Source organism: Phlebotomus papatasi, chromosome 3 (assembly GCF_024763615.1).
Source record: "Phlebotomus papatasi isolate M1 chromosome 3, Ppap_2.1, whole genome shotgun sequence".
NCBI classification, from domain to species: domain Eukaryota; kingdom Metazoa; phylum Arthropoda; class Insecta; order Diptera; family Psychodidae; genus Phlebotomus; species Phlebotomus papatasi.
Window position 1 is genome coordinate 3,936,691 of NC_077224.1, and position 20,784 is coordinate 3,957,474.

Here is a 20,784-nt window from a genome sequence, read left to right on the forward strand (position 1 = left end):
GCCGAAACTTTAGGACTATTCGTCTATAGAGATCAACTATAGCTCCGATCTCTATTAAGACCTCTAGACATTAGGAGCAATTTCGTTAAAAATTAATTTTAAAAAGGAGATTGCCTGCAGTTCTGTAGGCCAGAAACGTCAAAAATCTGTCAAAAATGTAATTTTTCCGAAAGGGCGAAAACTCTACCTTAGCGAAAATTTGCAAGATACTTCTACTTTACAATTATGTATAGACATAAGAGAAAAATAACTTTGGGTAGTCAGGAAAAAATATTTCCTTTATGGGACACCGGTGTTCCAATCGTCCTTAAAGGGTTAAAAAGCCCAAACGCTGAAATGCGAGGGTACGATATTTTTTTTTCGTCATAACGGTAACAATTTTTAGATCTAAAAATATATCACTTTTTCATGTTAATTTTACACTTTTAAGGGTTAAATTAATTTGAAAAGTGTAACTTTAACCCATACTGCAAGACAATATACTCCTGAATAATTTAATACTTACACCGATTTCGGATTAATATTTCCAGAATTATTGAAATTAACATTTACTGAATGTTATTTTAACTGTTTTGGATTTCTCTCAGTGGAGCTAACTTTTTCTATATTTTCGTTAATTGAAGCAAAGCTTTGTTTATAAAGTTTATCCTTAATAAACACAGCAATAAATCTTTGTTTATATATTATATATGTCACAATTTTATTATCTGATTCTTTACGCTACTAAATCGAAAATTATTCATTCATATTTCAAGAAAAAAAAGAGATGGCAAATTGTCTCAGCTTTGCGGAATGCTCGAACTCACGAGATAGTGCTCATCGCGAATTAGTTTTTTTTTGCATAATCTTTTGGTATCACTAATCTACTAGAGATCAAATTGATTCATAGATCACAAAAGCATTTGAAAATCAAAAAATCGATACTTAACCGATTCATTACCGATGAAGACCGATGCAGCCGGATTCTAAATTGCAATACTTTTCTAAAAAATCCAAATTTAACCAAATCGGTTGAAAAATGGGCCCTCCAAAGTGGTTGACTTTTGACTTTCAATAATTCAAAATGGCGAATTTTTCGGTCATATGTATGTTAGGGCGAAATGTTCGCCTGTACTAGGTCTAAAACATATCCGCAAATCATTGAAAAAGCTTGGGCCAATTTTGAGAGAAACCAAAAAAACATGGTTTTGGAGGGGACAGAGGGAGGGTGAGAAGAAAAAAAAAGTCGAGAGATATTGTTTTTTTTATTGGGGGTCATCGAAGACCGGAAGTCGATATCTCTTACCGTTTAAGCTCCAGAACAGTGACAAGTTAAAAAAAAGGCGACTATTATAACTGCTCTGTCTTTGAGTTCGAGTAGTAAAAAACTAATTGTGGCAGATTCAGAATTAGGCTATTCTAGACTAGAATTTTTTTAATGGAACCTAAAACTTCGAAAAATAAATGGTAAAATGGGTAAAATTCATGAATGTGGTAAAACGAGATTGAATAGTTCTTTGACTGGTATGATATACAGATTTCAAATGGATGCCTACATTTAATTTATTTTCTTAAAAAGTCGCCGAAAACAATGAAAAAAAAAACATGAAAAATTGTCAAGAAATATAGGGGAAAGTGCCCAGTGCCCATGCTTTGTAAGGTCCCAAGCTTGATAATGACTAATTTTTTCCCATGTTTCTGAATAAATGTGATTCCAAAATATATTTTAAAAACAAGACACTTCCTTAGTTTTTAAAATATGGGTGCGATGAGTTGCATTTATTGAAAGACATAGGAAAAATTCAGTCATTATGAAGCTTGGGACCATGTAGAACATGGGCACTTTCCCCTACAAATTTTCAGAGGTCATTGAGGTCATAATTAAGGCCATTTTTTAAGTTTAAGTTTAGTTTAAGTTTATTGAAACCACGAAATATAGGCTACAATCCTCTTACAATTGCGTGGCAGGGAAGAACAAAAGAAAAAAAAGAAAAAAAGAATGTGAGGAAAAAAAATGTGTCAATACTAAATTTGAGGAACAGATGATGAAGAAAGCAAAAATATTAGAGAAACCCAGTCTGGAAATGCATTTGAATTCCCAAGCGAGAGTCACGAGCCTCACGGGGAAAATGGTTGTATAAAGCTACTCCTTTAACACTCCTCCTTTTTTGTCGCTACTCCTTTTTTTGTCGTTTTCTTGAGAGGGATCGTGGTGTAAGTCGGCAGCGGACGCTGCGCATTTGATTGCAATAAATTTGAATTGAATTGAATTAACCCATTTAGTCAATGTACCAGAAATACTTGAGATATAGAATGTTCATATTTTGGGATTAATTTCCTACAGATTAATAGATGATTTTTTTGAAAAGAAAAAAATTTTATCTCTTATGGGGGCGCGGGGAGCCTCTGTCAAACACACGTCTTAACGGTCACTGAATTTAAATTTTGTGCATTAATTTATTACAAACTCTATTTCTTTAGATAGAGTAACTATCCAAGAACACCAATTGGCAACTAGAATTCAAATCAGGAAAGAGGAAAAAGGACAATTTTAACAAATTCGACGGAATCTCGTATTTTCCGTCCGCCATTTTGAGCAAAAATTTTGCATGACCTTCCGCGAAGCAAGAAAACAATAACAAAATGTATTTTCATCTCTTTCGGACTATTTTTCTCAAGTAATTGAATAACTAATGTTACTAAAAATCTATTCCCGACAGCAATTCGGATAAAAATTGCCCAGGAATAAATAATCTAAAATCACTCAACTTGCGTATGATATATAATACAATGGTAAGGAATGGGTTAAAGTAATTTGTAGTAAAAACGGTTATTTTAAAATAAATTGCAGGTAACCATTCTTATCAACAATGCCGGAGTAGTTTCCGGACGAGTCTTACTGGACACTCCGGATCATTTGATTGAGCGATCATTCAATGTCAATGTTATGGCTCATTTCTGGGTATGCACTTTCATGTCTTTTTCCTTCGATTTAGATAGTGTCTTAATTTTTTTTTGTTGGTATTTAGACGGCTAAGGCCTTCCTGCCCCAAATGCTGGAAAGTAATCATGGTCACATTGTGACAATTGCTTCTCTTGCCGGACAAGTTGGTATCTCCAAACTTGTTGACTACTGCTCAAGTAAATTTGCTGCTGTTGGATTTGATGAAGCCATCAGATTGGAATTGGAATTTCTGGGTGCCAAAGGAGTCCATACAACTTGCATTTGTCCGTATTTCATTCAAGCAACAGGAATGTTTGATGATGTTTATGCGAGGTAATTAGCAACTTGGTGAAAATTAATTTTTTTTCAGCATTATTTGCAAGAACAACAACAAAAAAGATTGGTATTTGCTTTAACAGATGGGTGCCAACCCTGAAGTCAGAGGATGTAGCAGACAGAATAATTGCAGCCATTAGAAGGAATGAGAAACTGGCGATTGTACCTTCCTACCTCAGATTTATGCTAGCACTCAAATGGTTAGTCAAATTTCTTTTTTTATTAGGTGAATTTCTTTTCTAAGCCAGACATTTCTTGTCCAGGATATTTCCATGGGGTTGCACAGCAGGCTTCCTGAAACGCCTCGTGCCAGATGCCTCTCCTCAGCACAGTCTTCATGCCACTGAGGCCATTCCGATAGTCAATAATAATGCATCAGGAAAGAGCAAAATTAATGGGGTAAACAGTCAATTGAGCAATAATAATGATATAAAAGCAGTTCAAACTTCACCTCATCTGGTGCACAGGGTTTCAGTGGGTGAAAGGGTGCACTGAACTATTTTATTGTGACGTAATTTTGCCTTCAAATTGCAGTTTCACTTACATTGACCATTGAGAATTTTAAATGTTTATTCTTCTCTTCAACTCAAAACCAAATTGATCTCTTTCATAAATATTTAAGCCACGATAAATAATTTTCAATTTGCAATTTCAAGTATAACATTCCAAAACAAATTAGGAATTAAAACAGAAAACATTTCAATATTCCTATAAAAATGCAATAAAATTTGCATTATAGGTAAATGGAGCGTAAAATTTTGTAATTGAGAATTATAGTCCAAGAACTCTAAAGATCAAAGAATTGGTATTTTTTGAGCATTTAACGAAATGCAAGGGGTGAGTCATATGAAAAGATCAGGTCCTTTTGATCAATGAATGGCGAAAAATGTTCTCGGAAATCCAAGCCATTCAAAAGAATTAAAAAAAGAAAAAAACCCGAAAGAGTATTCGAAATAGAAGAAAACTTTGAACGAAACCTAAGAAATATTGGACACTTTTTGCATAATCCGAAGAAAACTTTCGAGAAACGTTCTCGGAAATCCAAGACCTTCAAAGAAATTAAAAAAAAAAATAACAAAGAAAATCAAAAACCCGAAGGAATATTCGAAATTGAAAAATGTTTGTACGAAACTTAAGAAACCTTTAACACTTTTCCCAAAATTCGAAGAAAACCTTCATAAAACGTTTTTGTAGATCCAAAACCTTTGAATAATATTTAAAATATATTTAAAATTCTTAAGATGTTCTAAAAAATTGAAGAAAAGTTGGAGGACATGGAAAAAACCTTAAACACTTTTCGCAAAATCCGAAGAAAACGTTCGAGAAACGCTTTTGTAAATCCAAGACATTCAAAAGAATTAAAAAAGACAAAGAAAGTCAGGAAACCCGAAAGAGTATTCCAAATTAAAGAAAAGTTTGAATGAAACCTAAGAAACGTTGGACACTTTTTCGTAAAATCCGAAGAAAATTTTCGATAAACTTTTTGGAAATCCAAGACCTTTAAAAAAAAATTAAAAAAACAACAACAAAGAAATTCAAGAAATCCGAAAGAGTATTCCAAATTGTACGAAACCTAAGAAACATTTAATACTTTTACCACAATTTGAAGAAACCTTTTTTGAAACGTTTTCGTAGATCCAAAACCTTTGAATATATTTAAAAGTAAATTCTAAAAAATTGAAGAAAAGTTGAACGAAACACAAAAAAACTTAAACACATTTCGCAAAAACCGAAGAAAATATTCGAGCAACGCTTTTGTAAATCCAAGACCATCAAAGATATTTGAGAAACCCAAGAAGCTCAAGAAACTCTAAAGAGTATTCGAAATTTAAGGAAAATTTGTACGAAACCTAAGAAACCTTTAACACTTTTCTCAAAATTCGAAGAAAACCTTCGTGAAACATTTTCGTAGATTCAATGCCTTCAAATATGTTTGAAGAAACCCAAGAAATTCGAGAATTCTAAAGAGAATTTCGAAATTAAAGAAAAATTGAACGGAACACAAAAAACCTGAAACACTTTTCGCAAAAACTGAAGAAAGCCTTCGAGAAACGCTTTCGTAAATCCAAGACCTTCGAAGATATTTAAGAAATCCAAGAAACTCAAGAAACCCTAAACAATATTCGAGAAACTTGTGGAAAGTTTGTACGAAACCCATGAAACCTTTACCACTTTTTGCAAAATTCGAGAAAATTTTCCAGAATCGTTTCCGTAAGTCCAAGACCTTCGAAGATATTTGAGAAACCCAAGGAATTTATGAAACCTTAAAAAATAATTGAGAAACCCATGAAAAGTTTATACGTAACTCAAAAAACCTTAAACACTTTTCGAAAACCTTCAGGAATGTTTAAGAAACTCAAAAGATCTTTAAAGAAATCCAGAAGAACTTGTTGCGAAATCAAAGAAACCCTTTATAATTTTCGCTAAACATAGAAAAAACTATGAGAGATCTTAGCGAAACCCAGAAAAATTAAAGATTTTTCCAGAAACCGAGGAAATTAACCAATATATCAATGAAACGTTTCGTTAAACCTAAGATACCCAAGGTTTCCTAGATACACGAGGAAAGATTTCACGAAACTCAAGACACATTGAAAAGTTTTTGCAAAACCGAACAAACTAAAGAGAAGTTTCGTAAAACCCAAAACAATCAAGAAACTTTTTAGAATACTTGAAATATTTCAAGATACTTAAAAAGGGTGCCCGAAAATGGAGAAACTTTTAGAGATGTTTAAAGAAGACGTACGTGAGGTTAGAATTGTGACATTTTTAAGGTTAACCTTCAATTCTGAGTTGTAAAACATGCAAAATCTCTTTATTTCAAATAGAAATGTTATCCTGATAGGAAGTTATGAAACTTTTTGATAACTTAAATTCCATGAATTAGGGGAAAGTACTCTCCTTCGAACGTTTATATTTATACCTTAGAATAATGTGATTTTTTGAAGTTTTCCTACGAGATTTACACATTTCTATTAAATGTTATTTAGCTTATTATCAATTATTGATAATTATGTGGAAATCATGTGGAAATCTCCTAGAAAAAGTAAAAGAAATTCACATTATTCGAAGGCATGAACGTTCGAAGGGACAGTACTTTTCCCTACTTGTGCTCTTTGTGGTTATGTGAGGTTATGTTCAACATAACCTTACATTTCATAATGACATTTTGGTAAATTTGTAAAAAAAAACTTGGCTTATGATTACTTCATTGCAAAATTTTACAAAGAAGCTAAGAATAATGTTAAAAATCTAAATAATAATAAATATTCTCTAAAATATTATCTGCTTGTGATTAAATATTTAATAAAATGTTGATAATCCCAAAATTTCAAATTCAATCTGGCAATGTAAATGAAACCAATATATTTGACTATGTATGTATATAATTAGTAATTAAAAGATTACTTCGTGATTTTAGGAAATACTATGACTAATAGAAATTATAAAAAAAAGTAATTTGAGAATTGTGGTATGGCCAAATAAGCTTAAGGGTTTTAAAAATTAGGAGATTTGTAATATTATTTCTGAGACTTTTATATATTGTACATATTTTTTTTCAAATAAAATGCTGATGTGATTCCAAGAAGAGTTTATTTTAATCCATAAAAAAAATATTGGATAAATATTTGATGAATATTTAAAATGCGATAAGATGAAATGTCTTATCTGCTGAAATTGTGGGAATATCCTAAGTTCGTGCAGGAAAAGGTCAATATTCCCTGGATTTGAGAGCACCCTTTGATGGTAAGTGTGTCAGTATTTGTGGGCCTAATCTTATCAATCGAATTTATGTGATTGGAAACGTCGGTGAAGTCAGTTTATCATGGAACTTCAGTGATAAAACGTCGCAATGAAATATTCCGCAATTCTTGGTGTCTTTCTAACCTACAGTGCATCTTGTTTAGCCGCCAGCTCCATTTGCGTATCCCACAGTGACTGTGGAGGATGCCTCCAGGCTGACTTCACCTGTTCCTGGTGCACTGATCGCAACTACGACATGCGAAAGGTGCGTTGCATGACCAAAGCAGATCTCATTGAATCGGGATGCCGTCCGGATTTCATCCTTTCCAATGTGAAACACGAAGTGGAATACGTGAAAAATGAACGACCAATGGATTTCACTAAATCCAATCCTAATGCCATCCAGATTCAGCCACAGCACCTTAAGTTAAAGCTGCAAAAACGTGAGTTTTTCTCGATACAAAGTTCAAAGGAAGGCTTATTGGCAAGACTTTGAAAAATGCTCAAAATCGTGATTGCAAAGCCTACGCCCAGTGATTTGACCTTTATACGCGACTTTCAGCATACTACAAAGTCTTTTAGCAAAGAAGAATACTCTGAAAAAAATATCTCGTAAATAATCTCGTAAAAAAATTGTAAAATAAGTCAATTTATATGGAAAAGTAACAAGATGTTTCGCTACCCCTGTCGCCATAGGGATTCTCGCAAAATCTTTTCATTTTCAACAAGATTTCTTGTTAAAACCGAATCCACCAAATTTAATTAACAAAATTCTTGTAAAAGTTTTGTCAAAATCTCGTTTTCATGGGAATTTCTCAATAGATGGCGTTGCAAAATATATCGTTTTCTCTTTAATTTTTATTCCTTTCTCTCAAAATGGTCTTAGAATATTTTCTGTCAAATTGTTTAACAATTTGGTGGATATAATAATCACGATTTTCATGCTTTTTGTTAAATATAGCAATTATAAGCCGGTATGCTGTCTGCAGGAAATGGTTAGATAGGACTTTAGAGACCATTTCTGACTACAAAATCGTCATTTTTTGGTGAATAAAAAAAAGAATACTGACGAAATTTTTACAAGATTTTGTATATTATTAGTAAAATATGTGCAGTATCCGGTATCAACAAGATATCTTGTTGAAAATGAAAAGATTTTACAAAAATCCCTATGGGGACAGGGGTAGTCAAACATCTCGTTACTTTTCTATATGAGGAAACGAGATTTTACAAAACTCTTACGAGCGATTTTTATCAGAGTACCTTATCATATCTAATTCTTTAAATTATGCATTTTTTATTTAAGAATTTATCTACATGAATTTGCATTTAGGATATTGAGGAACGTGGGGCAAAATGTGACACAGAAGTTTTTGTATTTTTGATGAACTCCTAGAAGACCTGAGAAATTTATAATAATTACATTCTTACAGGAAATTTATTGCTTTTCTTGCTAATTTATTGCTAATTTTTTTATTGTTCGGTTCGGGTCAAGTGATTTACGAAAATATACTTATCGTTTTGATTTACAGTGCCCGCTTTGTAACCCGGATGATTGGGAGACAAAATGACAGATGTCCGCTTCGTAATCCGGATGGATTTTTTTGAATTTGTTCAACGTCTCGAAAATATAATACAAGGTTTTTTTTTGTAGAATTAGAATAAAAGTTTTAAAGAAGCTTAAAAAGACATAATTAGAGAATTCTATGCTATTATACTTCATTTATTAAACAAAAACTTCACAGGATAATTCATTTTCATTGCTGAATCCTCGTGCATGCATAACCTCAAAATTATTTTAAATGTAACCGTCAATAACTTGTCCGGATTACGCCGATCCGGATTAGAGAGTGTGCACTGTAATTTAGTTTTTACGCCTGGAATCTTTCTCTAGGTTTCTCTATTTAATTCCATTAAATATTCTTAGTCCATTGCTTTTTCTGATTAATTAAAATTTCTGAATGCTTAAAGAAGCTTTCAAATTCTAGCCACCGAAGAGTCCTATACAACTAATCTAATTACGTCTAGGATAGTTTAACTTTCTTTTTGTAACTTTTAGTACTTTTTTTTGTATTTTACATAAAAATTGATTACAAAAATCACCTTGCTTCCAATTATTTCATTGTTATGCAAATGTGATTTAGTTTGCTTGTATTTTCCGTTTTGATAGTTTTTGAGAGCAATATATTAGTGAAGTGAGACATCATAAAGGAGCTTTAAGAAATTTATTGGGTCTTATAAAAAAAGTTATCGCTCCAAAACTTCATATTTGCTCACAATTTTCGCAAATTTATTACTACATTTCTGCCTTATTAATGGCTAAAGTTTGCCTTGATAGACATCAGATGGATTAATTTTATGTACATTTATTGATATCTGGACGAGGCGAAAATCGGTAATTTATCTGAAGCATCTAGTTCGCCAGCCACTTTTAGTAATTAATCAATTTATTCTGAGATAAATCTCTAAATTTAAACTAATAAAACTTCTAACTGAGCTTTGAAAGTTGATCAATACCACTTTTTCTTATAAAGTTTCTTTATTAAACCTAAATAAGGTTAAAGGATCACCTTTCAGCGTCCACCGTCGTCTTAGCGTTGGTGACCAACCTCCAGAGCAAAGCGGTAGAAAAGCTGTTTCTCATGTTGTATAATTTTAACATATAAGGGAAAAGTACCGCGGATCGAATTGTTAAGAAACATGCTCGATATTTAGTTGGAAATATAAGCCTCAAAATACTATTTGGTATTTTTGTGTATGCTAATCGGTATATTAGTGATCCATTAACTATTAACTGTGCATTTGAACATCAAAATTTTACAATATAAGGTAAAGTACCCTTTATTCGACCGGTTCCTTTATTCGACCGATAGATTTATTTATTCAATTTAATTATATTTGCTATAATATTTTGTATATGATCTAACATTAATAGGTTAATTATTCTTTAAATAATACGAATCAGTGACAAATTCATAGAAATAGATGAAATTCACCATCAAATATTAAAAAATTGACCCACCGGTCGAATAGAGGAACCCGGTCGAGTAAGGGTACTTTACCTTATTAATAAAAATAGATGTAATTGCTACTTTGTACTCTGTACTTTGGATCGACACGAATTTAATCAGGTCTCTCAAATTGGTTTTATAACGGAAAATTGGTCAAACGGAAAATTGGTTTTATAAATTAAATTTACACTAATGCACTGTATTCTTGTAAGAATTAAATGGTAAAAAGTAGTTAATAATTTTTAAAAGTTCATTTTAATTGGTGCAATAATTTGACAATAACTTGACGATCCGAGTAACACTGTCAATCGCTGGTGTTCTTCCCTTATCCTTATATTTGATAAGAATGCGCTTAAAATCACGTACAGCTCAATCATAAAACGATTAATAATGAGCTTAAAATCACGTACAGCTCAATCATAAAACGATTAATAATGAGCTTAAAATCACGCACAGTTCTATCATAAAACGATTAAGAATGCGCTTAAAATCACGCACAGCTCAATCGTAAAACGATTAAAATGCGCTTAAAATCACGCACAGCTCAATCGTAAAACAGTTAAGAATGCGCTTAAAATCACGCACAGCTGAATTATAAAACGGCTAAGAGTGGGCTTAAAATCACGCACAGCTCAATCGTAAACCGGCTAAGAATGCGCTTAAAATCACGCACAGCTCAGTCATAAACCGGCTCAGAATGGGCTTAAAATCTCGCACAGCTCAATTAAAAAACGGCTAAGAATGTGATTAAAATCACGCACAGCTCAACCATAAACCAGCTCAGAATGTGCTTAAAATCACACACAGCTGAATTATAAAACGGCTAAGAATGCACTTAAAATCACGCACAGTTCAATCATAAAACGGTAAATGCGCTTAAAATCACGCACAGTTTATAGGTAGAGTTAGATTTATGAAAAAAACGTCATAGTACTTGCATTTTATTTGATAAAATAACTAAATTTAAATATTTTGACCAACTTGACAATAGGTGTTCCCTGCCGACAGGTTTTCTTCTTCTTTTTTTTTCATTTAGTTTCGTCTGAAAAAGGAAATTTTTATGGTTTTAATTTTTTTTAAATTTATTTAGGGGTTCATCTAAAAGATAATTGTCCGGATAACTCATTTTTTTATGATAGAAGTAGAATTTTAAGAAGTAGGGGAAAGTACTCTAGGTTGGACCAGAAATATGAAGTTCAAACTTGATGAATTTTTTTCTGGGAAAATGGAAAATGAATCCCAATTTTTATTACACCGAAAAAATCTCTGGTTTATTGAGACCCCATGCTTATCTCATTTACCATTCAAAATCCATTAGTTTCTTTTTACGAGGTAAATAAAAATACTACGTCGATTTGGCCCAAGGCATGGTACAATTTATGCCTTCGATTGTGACGGTGGTGACGGTACATGCCTTTGAATCTAGAATTTTCTCGGAAAATATTTCAATTGAAACACTAAACGATCTATTATTGATTAGTCAGAGGTCTAATACACTCACTCCGCTCACTGAAACTATCACTGCAGTGAAAAACGCTAACAAAAAGAATATTTTCCAATTTTTCTGAAATACTGCTTTTCCAATAGGAATAAATTGTTAGAAAAGTCATATTATCGATATGACAACCCTAAAATACGACTGTAAAAAGGGTAATACTTTATGCCATTTTGAAGTTAATAAACTGAGGTTATTTTGTTATTTTGTGTAAGAAATAGAAACAAAATATTGGAAATTGACTTGAAGACTATTAAACATCTTCATCAGACCATCATTTCTCTCAGAAAAAGAACACACCACACAATCACCATTCTGATTGAAGTGAATTGAAAGTAAAGCTACAAAATTTGCTATTTTCCTCACGATACATGGAATAATCCTACTTTTAAGTAAGTAGCGCAATGTGAAGCAAAACATACAAAAATGTGAGGTTGGGAATAACCAAATAATCAAATGGCGGTAGTGTTACCAGATAAGCATTCGAAGGCATGAAGTTCTTAAATTCGAAGGCAAGGTATGGGTGGTTTTGCAAGTTATCCATCACCCACAAACATGGTATCCTTTTCCAGAAAAACTATGATGACGATAATGAACATTAATTAACTCTTTATCATTCACACTAGTCACTTTTTTCCAAAAATCATTTTAAATAGGAATAAAACACATGTAAAATTCAACATTAAAATGAAGCCTTGGGTCCATTTTCAATTTTTCTTATAAAAGCATAAAAACGAATCACAAGGCTCTCTATTTTTGGAGAAGACTCGTAATTCATAATAAGCTAAATTTGATAGAAATGCGTAAATATTTTAGAAAAACCAAAAGAAATTCACATTATTCGAAGGCATGAACGTTCGAAGGGAGAGTACTTTCCCCTAATTAGAAATTCTAGGATAACAAAAATCTTGTTTAGAGTACTTACTTTTTCTTCTTTCTTTGATTACTTCTTTCTTCTCTTTAATTACTTCTTTCATTTAGAATAGTTTTTATTTTAGTACTTTTTAGTGACCCTACAGTGCCATGTAGTACACAGAAAAAATAAATTGTAATATTGTTCGTATTCGTAAATGTTTGTTATTCCTACTAAAAAAAATCGTAAATATTTGTACTTTTACACAAACATTGTTCGTAACTTGATCCCTTAATGAACATTTTTTGTTATTGTCAAACATTTGTTTGTAAATGTTCGTACAATTTTGCCATTCGTTCATAAAGTTATGTCAGACAAACAAAAATGTACGAACAAAAGTTTGTCAAAGAACTAAAAATGCTCGTCAAATGATCATGTTACGAACAATGTTTGTGAAAATGTACAAACTTTTACGAACTTTTTTTGTGAATTAAACACTTTAAATGCTTTCCAATAATAAGGAAAATCCGGAAGTCGTCGGGAAGAGACAATAACTCGGGGAAACACATCAACTATCTCCAGAGCTTTCGGCTCTCAGTCTCCAAGCCTTCATCAGTGGCTGGAGCAAAAAGAAAGAGCCGTTTTTATTTAAAACTTTAAAAAAATAACATTTTTTATAACAGTTCATTCAAGTCTTGCAATCTTTCTCTTGAGACTCGTTCACAATAAATGCTGTTCGTAAGTCCCCCGTAAGAATTTACAAACAATTTTACGAAATTGTTTGCAAATTCTTGCTTCCTGATTTTCGTTTCGCTTTGTTAACGGTAAATAAATAAATAAATAAATAAATAAAATAAAATATTCTTTTCTGGGTACCATATTTTGAGCTTAGCCCTGTAACGCTTTATCTTAACTATTGAATCACATATTTACAAAGTCGATTTCTGAATCTTATCAGAACGCACCCAGACTATTAAAATGACATACAAGCCGGCGAAGAATTATCCATTGGACTTGTACTACCTTATGGACCTCACAGTGTCCATGAGAGATGATAAGGATACTCTGGTCACAATGGGAGGCAGCCTGGCCAATGCTCTCTATGAACTAACTGAGAATTACAGACTGGGATTTGGGAGCTTTGCTGACAAGCCCAAAATGCCATTTATCTTCCCGGATGAGAAGTACGTGGACAATCCTTGTGCTCCCGAAAAGGAAGTCTGCGAACCGGCTTACGGCTTCCGCCACAGACTCAGTTTCACGGAAAACATTGAGAGATTCGTTGAGAAGGTGAATTCGAGCGATGTAACAGGGAATGTGGACAATCTGGAGGGTGGCCTGGATGCCCTGATGCAGATATTGGTGTGCGGTGATAAGATTGGATGGAAGGAAAGAGCACGTAAGATTATCGTCCTTGCATCCGATGGATTAATGCACTTTGCAGGAGATGGATTGCTAGCTGGCATTGTGATGAAGAATGATCAATTGTGTCATCTGAGTGAGGAGGGAGAGTATCTAGCCTCTACTAAAATTGATTATCCTTCCGTTGAGGAGATCTACAGGACTCTGGCCAAGCACAAAGTCAGCATAATATTTGCAGTAACCAGAGATGTACACAGTCATTACGATCAGATTCACAATCTTCTCTATGGAATGTCCAGTGTTGGAACATTGATGTTGGACTCATCGAATATCCTGGAACTTGTCCGGGATGGCTACCAGGAATTCGTCAAACAAGTAGAATTCTTTGACAATGCTCCTCCTCACATTAGAATCGATTATGAGACAAATTGTGGAGGATTCTACAAGTTCCGGAAAACCCAGAGGCGGTGTGATAATGTAGAAATTGATAAGAACTACGAGTTCTACATCAACATCACCCTCCTGGACATCCCCGAGGACGGAAGGACAAAGGACACCGTTCGAATTGAAGAGTCTCACATTACTGATGAATCCTTAACCCTCGACATAGAAATTGAGGATGATTGCAAGTGTCTGAAGCTGGAAGAAGGTGAAGCAGGAAGTCCACTGTGCAATTACAATGGCGAAATGAGGTGTGGAATGTGCCTCTGTGACTCAGGATGGACCGGAAGGCAGTGCGAGTGTGATTTGTCGGATTTCAACAGTTACAGGGCTCTGGAGAACAACTGCCGAATGCCAATAGTTGATCCGGCTACCAATGAGACGACGTACGGACCAACTTGTTCAGATCGTGGGCAGTGCATCTGCGGAGAGTGCTTCTGTAATGCTGAAGTCGACGGGAAGTACTGTGAATGCCAGGCCTGTCCCCTGTGAGTATTACCTAAACCCTAAACATTCTATTAACTTTAAATTGATCTCTGGAGCTTTTTGATCTCGACAAGAAGTTCCGATAATGAAAATTTTAAGCCACGCCCCCTTTTTCAGTTTCACTTTAAATATTTGGTAAAAACTTGGAAGAGGAACATGGAATCAGAATTTTACTATTTATTTTTGGCTGCGAATTGTTGGTCAGTAAAAAATCAAATGTGGTCAGTTAAAAATAAAATATGGTCAGTAAAATATTAAATATGGTCAGTAAAAAACTTAAAAAATCGATAAAAAATTAAATTTGGTCAGTAAAAAGTCAAATCTGGTCAGTAAAAAATAAAATACGGTCAGTGAAAAATTAAATACGGTCAGTAAAAAATAAAATATGGTCAGTAAAAAATAAAGAATCTGGTCAGTAAAACATCAAATTTTATCAGCGTATATATATATATATATAAGGTCAGTAAAAAATTAAATTTGGCCAGTAAAAAAATAAAATTTGGTCAGTGAAAAATCAAATTCGGGAGGAGAAAAGTTAAATTTGGTCTGTAAAAAGTCAAATTTGGTCAGTAAAAAATCAAATTTGGTCAGTAAAAAATAAAATTTGGTCAGTAAAAAATAAAATATGATCAGTAAAAAATAAAGAATTTGGTCAGTAAAAAATCAAATTTTATCAGCATATATTTTGGTCAGTAAAAAATTAAATTTGGCCAGTAAAAAACTAAAATTTGGTCAGTATAAAATAAAATTTGGTCAGTGAAAAATCAAATTCGGTCGGAGAAAAGTCAAATTTGGTCAGTAAAAATTCAAATTTGTACAGTAAAATCAAATTTGGTCAGTGAAAAATCAAAATTGAACAGTAGAAAATGAAATTTGATCGGTGAATATAAAAAATGGTCAGTAAAAAATAAAGAACCTGGTCAGTAAAAAATCAAATTTTCTGTGCTTCAGGAAATTATCTGTATCGCCTGTTGAGGCAAAGGGAAATTTTCTGTGCTTTGGAAAGTTATCAGTAGCACCTGTTTAATTTTTGTACAAAATTTAGGAAAGACGAAATATGAAATGCGAAATGGTAAAATACGAAATGTACTAAAATAAGAAGTTTCCGCTATACGAAATGTGCAATACTTTTTATCCGAATATGCAAAGTTTTAACTTTTATTGATTTCCTTTTAGTTTTTTATTGACTAAATTATTATTCACTGATCATATTTAATTTTCCACTGATTAAATTTCACATTTTACTAATTTAAAAAAAATACTGACCAAATTTGGTTTTTTACCGACCAAATTTAACTTTTTATCTTCCAAGTTTGACTTTTCTCCGACCGAATTTGATTTTTTACTGACCAAATTTAACTTTTTATCTTCCAAGTTTGACTTTTCTCCGACCGAATTTGATTTTTTACTGACCAAATTTTTATTTTATGCTGACCAAATTTTATTTCTTTTTTAACAAATTTTATTTATTATTGATCAAATTTTATTTTTTATTGACCGAATTTTAGTTTTTACTTATCAAATTTCACTTTTCACCGACCAAATTTTATTTTTTACTGACCAAATTTAATTTTTCCGATTTTTTTAAAAAGTTTTTTACTGACTAAATTTAATTTTTTACTGACCAAATTTAATTTTTTACTGATTTTTTAAGTTTTTTACTGACTTACATTTAATTTTTTACTGACCATGTTTTATTTTTTACTGACCAATTTGAATTTTTTACTGACCAAAAAGATTTTGCCTTTATTTTTTATGTATTTTGTAAATTTTTATTAATTTTTTTTAAATTTATATTACTATTTAAGGGTAAAGGCTCATAATTTTGGACAGTCTGCTTATAAGCATCGATGTTACAAGTTTGAAGTGCAATATTTTCAGTATTAATTGACTTTTTTTGTTACTCTCTTTTCAGAAGAGTTTTTAGAAACTTGGTCAGGGTTTATTGTCTTCGTTTTTACTAAAATTAGTCTTAATACGTTTAAAAATGAATTGATAAGTAGAGGTGACCTTGGCTCTTATTTTGGACAACTTGTTTATTAATTTGTCCAACTTGGCTGTAAATTTGGACAGCTAATCCGCCTCAAGAGGATGCCCATTGTTCTTCATTTGATGAACCAATCTTACCAAGTCCTCTTCCTGTTCATGTAAGGGAAACGTAGAATGTCACAAGAAGCCCGGAAACTTTTCATATCATACATTAAAGTGAGTTAACTTCGATACTCAAAGTACACGCGGATTCGCGCATTCCCTGGACTTTACAGGAGACTTTTACGGCTTTTCTTACTACATCTTGTTCGTAGAGATGATGCTCCTTTGTTTCTCCAGTGAATCGTATTCATCACAAAAGCTAAAACTTCACGAAATTTCGTGAGAAAAACACCTGTCCAAAATAAGGAGTATCACCTCACTGGTAAATGTCTCAGAAAGTTTCCCATTTTTCACACGAAAAATCTAATTCACAAGGCAAAGCGTACTTCAGGTCAAATATACAAATCACCATTAACGTGAATCAACACAATATTCAATGAATATACAATAATATCACTTAAAAAACCGGAAAAACATTGTTAGTTCTTTATCACAGCTAAATAAGACTGAGGTAAAATACAAAGTTCTCTCATATTTTTCGTAAACAATTGCTCACACTGAATTTTCAATAAAGCCATTTTAACTCAAATCATATACAAAATTTAACGTATTTAGTGTTAAAATGTTCCAAAAAGAACAAATATTTAGATCGAATTCATTATTCATCAAATATTGCAATAAAAATCCATAATTTTAATAAATTAATTTTAGTGTCCAATTTTATCCTCAAAGTGTCCAAAATAAGAAACTGTCCAAAATTATGAGCCCTTACACTACAAAATAAAACTTACAAGTTCAAAGACTAGTAGTTTCGTGTTTCTTTTACTTAGGACTAGTTTTAAATTTATTTCAACGAAAATTACGTAATCATGAAGTTAAAGCCGATAATTGTAGGAAAAACTTCAAAAAAATAATAACAAAAATTGAATTTTAAAAAGGGCTTTAATGCACAGTTTTCCATGAATAACTGGTATGCAAAAGGTAAAATCAAGGGAACCTCACTTGAAAAAAGTGTACAAAATTTAGAAAAAAAAAGAAAAGAAAAGTTTTTGGAAAGAAAAAGAAAACAAAAAAAAGAAAAAAAGAAAAGAAAGAAAAGCAAAGGAAAAAAATGAGAAAATGTTTAAAAATTTGTATTTGAATTTAAAATACTAAAAAAATTCACAAGCCTAATCAATTCTTATTTGGTTAATTATTTCTTTTATGTTTTAATTCACTGGTATAAGAGTTTAAACACTTATCTTCTAAATTCCAAGAAGAAATTTCTGGACGATATTGGTGTCTGAGGACAAAATGTCCACCTTGATAACATCTAAAACATATCCAAAAATGAAAAGTATCGATAGTTTGGTTCTTGAGATATTCCCAAAAGAGTGGTTTCTGAAAGATCCAAGAAATGGAGGAGAGCGCAAGAAAAATCGTAATCAATGACGAAGAGCTATAATTCCAGTTTTTGGTACTTATGCACAAAATACGGATAACTTTAAGATTGGAAAAGGACACGCTTGTAAACGAAGAACAACTGAAAAGACGTTTTTATAAGATAAATAAAAAAACCAGCTAAAAAAATGAAGATTTTTTTTATAATAAGGAAAAAGAAAAAGTAGGAAAAAAGAAAAGGAAAAAGGGAAAAAAAAGAAAGCAAAAAGAAATTTCTTAAAGTGATGTACCCTTGGGTAAAATAGATGCTTTATTGATTATAAAACATAAATTGAATAAAAAATATTTAATATTATGCAATTAATATGCCTTTTTTGTAATAAAATTTTTTAAGATTGAAGTAAGACTGAAATCTATAATTACTAAGGATATTATATGAGTTATATTAACTTGTATTATATCTAAACATATTTTATAAAACAGTAAAAATGAATAAACTTCAACATTTGTTAAAAAAAATTAAAGAAAGACCAACCAAGAACCATTGAGGAAGACACGATAAGTGTCGAAAGCTCTGGTGAAATTGTATGTTTGATTCATAGGATTTGATCAACAAATTCCGACGCTCACCGAAAGGACAAATTGTCCAAGAAAACCTAGCTTTGTCTAAATTCGTTAAAACCGGCAAAATCGGTAAAGAAATTGATCAAATACGAAACTTAAAAATTGCCACTGTTAGTAAATTTCTAAGTTGTTCAAAAATATGGAGCAGATCATTTCAATTTAATTTTTGGGACTCAAATCAGGTAATATTTTTCCAGTGGGCGTGGCCTAAAGTGTTTATCTCAAACTATACATTAATATTATTGTTAAAATTTGAGTTAAACCATATACTCACTGAGAGAAATCCGAAAAAGTTAAAATAACATTCCGGAAATGTTAATTTTACCCTGGATTATTGATCCGAAATCGGTGTAAATATTACTCTTTTTAGGTGTATTAGGGGTTAAATTAACCCTTTTTCATGTTAATTTTACCCTTAAAAAGGTGTAAAATTAACATTAAAACATGTTGATATATTTTTACACCTAAAAAGTGTTAAAGTTTGAGGAAAAAAAGTTAATCGCACCCCCTTTTTTCTCTCAGTGCTTTAACTGAGACAATAGTTCCTTGAAATAAAAATCTTTAGACAAAGTTAATATTCCTATCCTATTCATGTGCAACAAATAATCTAATATAAAAGTGGGCGTGGCCTAAATTTATACTTTCCTTGTAAAGAATGTAAGAAGATGTAAAAATCTTTCTTAAATTGCAGAAACAAGGGCAAGGAGTGTTCAGATCATGGTACTTGTGATTGTGGAGTATGCAAGTGTCATCCCAGTTGGACAGGAGATCAATGTCAGTGTCCAGCCACTTCAGTTTGCTTTGCACCCAATTCTGATGTCGAGTGTTCAGGCAAGGGAAAATGCGAGTGTGGCAGATGTGTCTGCAATTCCGGATCAATTGGGAAGTTCTGCGAGAGCGAAAGCACCGAAGGATCATCCCTGTGCGCCTTCTACGAAGACTGCGTTCTCTGTCTAATTCATCGATACGAAGGAGAAGAATGTCAGAATGTCAAGGAGCTATGTTCCTCCAAGGATGGTCATGAGTATCACTATGAATTTATCCAGAGGCAGCCAGATGTCTCCGAGATTCGTTGCGTCGTGAACACCAAGCATAAAAGCGATCCCAACATAACTTGTCGACATGAGTTTGTCTACGATAACACCATGGATGGTGAAACATTCCTGAAGATCCTGCACAGAAATTGTCAACCTGTGAATACAGCATTTATATCAATAATGGTGATCATTGCAACAATAATTGTTGGACTCTTTATAGTTCTCGTGATAAAATGCCACAACATTGTGCAAGATCGCAGGGAGTGGGCTAAGTTTGAGGAAGAACGACAGAATACGCAGTATCATGAACTAAATAGAATTTATAAGACACCTATAACTAAATTTGAGGTTCCAGAAGAATACAGGCAATCGCTACCTGAACCAACTTTCGAAGTCCTGGATTCGCCAACGAAATCGAGTATTTGAGATCTTTTATGTAATATCATTCAGTTTCACCAACATTTTTGGATTAAAACTTTTTTTAAATACAAAGAAATTGTTTTTTTTCTAAATTTATCTCTTTTTTGTGTTCTAAAAGACTACAAAAATTCTGTATAAGTCTTTATTTTTTAATAAAAGAAAACACTACTGGAGAAATTTAAGAGATTCATGAAGATATTTTTTAACTTATTATAACTAATTAAACAAACTGGTGATTTATGTAAAGTAGAAATTTAGGGCACTCAATGGGTTAAGTGGTAGATCACTCGCTTTATGATGCAAATGTGCCGGGTTCGAATCCCCTATACACGGTAAAAAATTCCGGCACGTATTTGTTCCAAAAATTAGCTCGTCAACGGACACCATAATTTTTGGCATAATCTTGTTCATTTTATGAGACTCAAAAAGATACCCAATATTAGTAACGAATTTGTTCCAAATTGTAGCTCGTCTACGGACACCATAATTTTTGGAACAAATTTGTACCTTCTAGGAGGAACAAAAATATACCCAATATTAGTAATGAATTTAGTACAAAATTTATAATGATTGCACGAGGA

At 32.3% G+C, this 20,784-nt stretch overlaps 2 protein-coding genes across 4 annotated transcripts in view; both read left to right on the forward strand.

Annotated features, from left to right (window-relative positions):
* LOC129806493 (estradiol 17-beta-dehydrogenase 11) overlaps positions 1–6,848 on the forward strand; it is a 43,012-nt gene extending 36,164 nt beyond the window's left edge. For all 3 annotated transcript variants that reach the window (XM_055855133.1, XM_055855131.1, XM_055855132.1), the window contains exons 4-7: positions 2,831–2,941; positions 3,009–3,256; positions 3,343–3,459; positions 3,523–6,848. In XM_055855133.1, coding sequence (XP_055711108.1) covers positions 2,831–2,941; positions 3,009–3,256; positions 3,343–3,459; positions 3,523–3,754 — 708 coding nt within the window. In that variant the 3' untranslated portion in view covers positions 3,755–6,848. The remainder of the gene's footprint in view (positions 1–2,830; positions 2,942–3,008; positions 3,257–3,342; positions 3,460–3,522) is intronic.
* Positions 6,849–7,071: 223 nt separating this feature from the next.
* LOC129806469 (integrin beta-nu) lies at positions 7,072–20,279 on the forward strand. Its single transcript, XM_055855091.1, has 3 exons — positions 7,072–7,446; positions 13,321–14,653; positions 19,438–20,279. Exons 1-3 carry the CDS (start codon positions 7,113–7,115, stop codon positions 20,207–20,209), a joined length of 2,439 nt encoding a protein of 812 aa, XP_055711066.1. The 5' UTR covers positions 7,072–7,112; the 3' UTR covers positions 20,210–20,279.
* Positions 20,280–20,784: the final 505 nt, after the last annotated feature.